Source organism: Adelges cooleyi, unplaced genomic scaffold, assembly GCF_023614345.1.
Source record: "Adelges cooleyi isolate 19-005CV unplaced genomic scaffold, UGA_ACOO_1.1 ACOO_flye_CR_arks_rails_tigmint_CR_PRNA_34, whole genome shotgun sequence".
NCBI classification, from domain to species: domain Eukaryota; kingdom Metazoa; phylum Arthropoda; class Insecta; order Hemiptera; family Adelgidae; genus Adelges; species Adelges cooleyi.
Genome location: NW_026096013.1, coordinates 362,780 through 368,669, shown reverse-complemented (window position 1 = coordinate 368,669; position 5,890 = coordinate 362,780). Strand labels below are relative to the sequence as shown.

Below are 5,890 nucleotides of genomic sequence, written 5' to 3'. Positions count from 1 at the left end.
AGGCCTGCAAGAAGAAATTATTTTAGAAGGAAGGTTGTATTATATGGAAAAAATGATTTTTTTCAAGCAGATTTATTTGAAATGGTACACTATGCGAACGTTAATAAGGGGTATAAATATTTACTGACAGTATTAGATTGTTATACTAAATACGCATACACAGCACCTTTAAAATCTAAAACCAGTAAAGAAGTTACATTAGCAATAGCTAAAATATTTAATATTCAATGTCCTAAACTCCTTCAGGTGGACAGAGGCTCAGAATTTTACTCAAAATCATTTGATGAATTAATTGAAAAATATAAAGTAAAACGATATTCTAACTTTTCTACTTTGAAAGCCAGCATCGTCGAAAGATTTAATAGAACGCTCAAAAATCTTATGTATAGAGAGTTCACATCTAGGGGTTCATATAACTGGTTAGATATTCTACCATTAATAACCGAAAAATATAATCATACTATACACAGATCTATAGGATTAACACCTGCACAAGCTAATGCAAACCCTTCACTAGTAAAATTACGCGAACGTGTGATTCCATATAAAAAAATCAGATTTAAAATTGGTGATAACGTCAGAATATCAATTTATAAAAGTTTCTTCCATAAAAATTACCTTCCGAATTGGTCTACTGAGGTGTTTTGTAATACTAAAGTCAACAAAACAGATCCCCCCACTTATTTACTTAAAGATTATAAAAATAACCCTATATCGGGTTGTTTCTACACCGAAGAATTGTCTAAAACTAACTATCCACATGACTACTTAGTGGAAAAAGTTGTTCGAACTAAAGGATCTAAATTGTATGTTAAATGGTTAGGATTTCCATCGACCGAAAATAGTTGGATAAATAGGGCTGATATAAAGCAACCATAGCCAGTCATACGTTGACTATGAACGTGTTTGGAGAGACTGCTGATACATTTATAAACAATATAGTTTCTTCGCTTGACGGTAATAGCAAACTTATAAAAAATAACGATAATAAAATTTCAAGTATTACAAAACAGTTATATGACATACAGAAAACAACATCAGATAAACTTGAAAAAATTAAATCTATAGAAACTTCTATAGAAAAAATCAATGATAATAATGAAATTTTTAAGTATACAACTGATAAAACAATCGTAGAGATTCTTAATAGTATTCAAGACCAAAACGATGTTCGAAAATTAGATGAACATATATTAAGCCGTTTAAGTTCTTTACAAGTGTTTCTCGCAGTTAAATCAGGATTTAAGAAGCCGGCAAATTAGTTGTTTTATTTTTTCATAATGACTTCCGCTATTTTGGATATGGAATGTATTATGTCACCAGACTCTAATTATTTAATAAAAGAATTATCTGTAATTGCAACTGACACATGGAATACACAACATTGGATATTTAAGCACAACTTTACACAAACTTCAAACAAAAACACTCGAAACGTTAACAAGTGGCTAGCTAGAAACCATCATTCAATGACACCTCAATATGGAGACGTTGAAACAGAAGATATATCGAGAATTTTAAATTCTTTAACATTTACAATCATCTATGTCAAAGGGCTACAGAAAAAAGATATTTTACATCAGTTTATACCACATATCCAAATAATTAACCTTGAAGACATCGGATGCCCTCGCTTATCGGAACTAACCACTGAAGAATCACATCCTTCATGTTTATTTCATATGAATTTAAACCCTAAACACTGTACTTTTTATAAAATGTTTGCATTACGAAATTGGTTTGTAAACATCTCATAACCTTGTATATTATAATGTATTTTAATTTAACTTTATTTTTAATAAAAAAAATGTATTTATTATAATTTAGTAGTCTATTTTTTTATTTACATTACGAATATAACATACATGTAAAGATATTATTTATATATATATATTTATTATCATAAATTTGAACATTGTTATTGTTATAAAGTGGAAAAAAAAAGGGGGGAGGGAATATTAATAAATTTTATTTACATATTCTCACTACAACAATCAGAAGTGGGAGAGGTCGTCTGCACAAATCTGAAGTGTATAGAGAATATATATAACAAAACAAAAATAAAATTGTAAAAAAAAGTGTATATGTACATTTATAATTTACAATAAAAAGGTTGAGGTTAGCTACAATATAATTCATTTTAATATTAAATCTATATTATTGACATTACAAGCATAACATACATGTATAGATATTATTTAATTATACATATATTATATACATGTATTCACAAATTTAATCAATGTTATTGTTATAAAGTGGAAAAAAAAGGGGGGGGAGGGAATATTAATAAATTTTATTTACATATTCTCACTACAACAATCAGAAGTGGGAGAGGTCGTCTGCACAAAACTGAAGTGTATAGAGAATATATATAACAAAACAAAAATAAATAAAAGGGTGAAAAAAAAATAACAATACCTATAAACTTAATAATAAATTGGAAATTATAGTTCTTCTTCTTCTTCTTCTTCTTCAGCCATCTCCCTACGTTTAAATAAATAGCTTATATTAGTAAATTTTGTTATAACAAACTAATGATTTTATAACTTACATTAGTTTATAATGTCCATAAGGTAAAGTATGTATACGGTCAGGTAATACAACTCTCTTGTCGTCATGTCGATTTAACGCTAGCTTGAGGGTTGAAATGGTTTTAATATTATGTTTATAAGAACGGAATGAGTTCATCGTACGGTATGGATTGAATGCAGCAGGATCTTTTCCATTGATACCTTGGAATAAACAATCCATATGATCCTCAAATGTCATGTGGTTCTTTATTACATGGTAAGCAACGCCCTTAGCTTTAATATGCTCATGTCCAACCTGTATGTAACCATACGATTTTGGTTTTAGAGCCACTTGTTCTGAGATTATTTCACCTCCAGTCTCATCTAAAACATATTAGAATTATTATCTATATACAATTAAAAAAAAGAAACTATTATATTGTAAAACTAACCTGTGAAAGTTCCGGGAACTTTTTTTCTCTCGATTCTATAACACGGATGAGATGGCGGGAAATTAGATGTATCCAATTTTTCCAGAAAACCTGGTTTGGTTAGCATGTCATGGTAAAAGTCATCTGTCTTAATTAAATACATTAGAGAATCTGAAAATATTAATAATAAATATATATAATAGTTCTACAATAAAAAAAAAATAATAATAATAATAATAGTATTACCTGTATCCATGTATAACAGTTCTATGTCACATCCATAGTATTTTTTCATTACATTCTAATGAAAATTATACATTAAAGTCTTGGAGATTTCCAAGACAGTAAATCCTACATAAATAGGTTTATCAAAAGTTAAAACTGCCTTGTGGAGGTGTACCGCATACAAGTTTTCATTGTATTGCGTTACACCATTAAATGTAGGCTTGTTTATCAGTTTTTGAAAAGCTATAGGATTGCAAACAAGGGACATCTTTATGCGATTGCGCACATTCTCCATGGTTTTACCTATTAAAATAATTAAGATGATATTATTTTTTTTTTTAAATATAATTATATATACACATATACCAAAAACTGCGTTGTTCATAAGTTTAAAGAAGTCCTTTTGGAAATCGTCGGTTGCATTTTTCCTCATTTCCGTATTGAGTGAAATATAGCTAGCTAACCAAGGGCTTTGGTCAAATTGAAGTACCCTATGCTCCTTTTTTAAAACAAGACCCTCCTTCAGAGCCTGCTTTAAAATTGAGTGGTGCACAATATACTTTTTTTTTATCTTTTAACGTCAAGATTAATTTTTTTATCTTTGAACCAGGAGGAGTAATCTTCTCACACATAAACGGCAGATCTGAATGTTGATCATGAAGGGATTTCGGGTATTCGACATCAACCTCTAAAATCAACCCGTTTTCCCAATTTTGTCTATTCTGTCTAAACGGTTTTGAACAGATTTTACAGAAAGATTTCCTTCGTACCATTTGAAGTTACCAGTTGGTATCGTATGTGACATTGCCAAACCATATCTGAAATAATTATATGAAAATTAAAAAAATAAATAAACTATAAATACAGTTTTCACATTATTATTACTCACAGATTTGTTGCATCAAGATATGTTATCCATCTGTTTGGTTCTTCAAGATTGTATACGGGTGCCTTGCTGTGGTTAGCTTTAGAGTATCTCTTTGAAGCTTGACAGATTCCTCCTCTTACACCTAAATTAGATAACGATTGTTAAAGATGTAACATCAGTGAAACTATAATTGTTATTACCTTGCTCGAACATAAATAACATGTCATAGTCTGATATCAATTCCAACTTGGCTTCAGTGTATTTCAAACAAACATCGAAACTCATACCAGGGATAGTATAATAATGACAACAATCGATTTCATATGTTTTTAAATAGAGCTCCCTAAAAGCTTCAAAAACATCACATAAAATATGTACATCCAATTCATTATACCTGAAAAATATAAATAATAATCAGACTAAGATAGAATACTATTAAATATATCACATACCATAAGCTGTATTCGCCTAAAGTTTTGAATTTAAAACGTTTCCATACATTTTGAGCGTGTTTATAGTCATCTTGGGAAATATTTTTCTCAGTCAGTGAACTAAAAAAAAAAAATTGTTTTTAATTTATTTTATTATTTTTTTTTTTTTTATGTAATATAATTATTATAATTCACCTGAAAAACTGTTCTATAGGCGGTAGACACTGTTCTTCCAATTTTTCCCATGAGTCAGTATAATCGTAACAGTAAACACCTTTACGAGTAACCATATCCAAATCATCTTCACCATATACATTTATCACAGAACGGAACTTTGTCTTATCGGATCGAGCAAGGTTATTGGCTAATTTTTCCAAACTACTAGCCATAAAACGATAACTATCCAGAAAACGTATGGAAAACCTATTCGAAATATATTTTGAAAAAGATATAAATTTTTCTTCACTATTCGGAATAACGTTTATTGTATGCGAATCGTGCCCTAATTCGTTTATTATTATATGACTATCATAACTTGAGAGATTATGCATGATACAACTTACGAACTTTGAAGTTTGCATCTTTAAGTTATACCAATTACAGACAGTCTGTCTATATCTACCGCTTAAATGGTGGTGATCTCGTACCGGATTATTTGTTAATGAAAATTTACATTTACAAAGAGGACATTTACCACCGTTCACGATAGACTTATGGTTACTTTCGTTCTGTGATGTCATACATATAGGAGTGTTGATTTTTAAAAGCTGTTCAATTTTACGTGCCACATCAGTAATGCTCTGTATAAAATGCTTTGGTACATCGTTAGCCTCAGAATTTGCATTACCTCTGTATACAACCGGGGATTGTGGTATGTCGAATTGATCCATTAGCTCTGTTGGTACATCCTCGCTAGCTTTAACTAAATAACAATAACTCATGGGAACATGTTCTTGAGTGACAGTTGTTTTCCCAAAATGGTTATCCCCTACAGGTTTCTTCAACAAACACTCGAAATCTGCGTACATAACAAAATCGAGTTTTTGTGTGTTACCCCAGTTCTCAAACTGCATGTACGTATTTGGCGGTGGTAGAATTGGAGTTACTGACACGTTCTCGACGCATATTCGTTAATGATCTTCAAGTCAAGCTTCTTTATCAATTTTACCCGGTTCATCGATGTACACCTTAAAACAGCGTCTACAGATGGCTTTTTCCTTGGTGTTTTAGACGATTGACATCCAATCAATCTTGCAAGATTCTTGATGTAACAGTAGTGATATACTCCCTCTCCGTTGCTGAAATATAATAAATCGTAATGATCGGGTAGTTCACGGTCACACACCTTGTACGGGATAATAATGAATTCGTTTTTTTTTCTTTTTGAGACGTCTGGCCGTTGTTATTCTTAGATTTATTTTT

At 30.3% G+C, this 5,890-nt stretch overlaps 2 protein-coding genes across 3 annotated transcripts; both read right to left on the bottom strand.

Annotated features, from left to right (window-relative positions):
* Positions 1-1,922: 1,922 nt before the first annotated feature.
* Positions 1,923-3,209, bottom strand: LOC126840069 (uncharacterized). Its single transcript, XM_050575558.1, has 4 exons — positions 3,191-3,209; positions 2,966-3,115; positions 2,555-2,897; positions 1,923-2,487 (listed from the first exon to the last, which is right to left on the bottom strand). The coding sequence occupies exons 1-4, from the start codon at positions 3,198-3,200 to the stop codon at positions 2,448-2,450; spliced, it is 543 nt and encodes a 180-aa protein (XP_050431515.1). The 5' UTR covers positions 3,201-3,209; the 3' UTR covers positions 1,923-2,447.
* Positions 3,210-3,558: 349 nt separating this feature from the next.
* Positions 3,559-5,679, bottom strand: LOC126840068 (uncharacterized). 2 transcript variants are annotated; one of them, XM_050575557.1, is made up of 6 exons: positions 4,664-5,679; positions 4,490-4,588; positions 4,238-4,431; positions 4,059-4,179; positions 3,940-3,987; positions 3,559-3,857 (listed from the first exon to the last, which is right to left on the bottom strand). In XM_050575557.1, coding segments are annotated over exons 1-6 (1,341 nt in total). In that variant the 5' UTR covers positions 5,542-5,679; the 3' UTR covers positions 3,559-3,856. The 2 variants fall into 2 exon arrangements, with proteins under 2 accessions (XP_050431514.1, XP_050431513.1); XM_050575556.1 differs by having other exon boundaries at positions 3,559-3,987.
* Between the last annotated feature and the right edge of the window lie 211 nt (positions 5,680-5,890).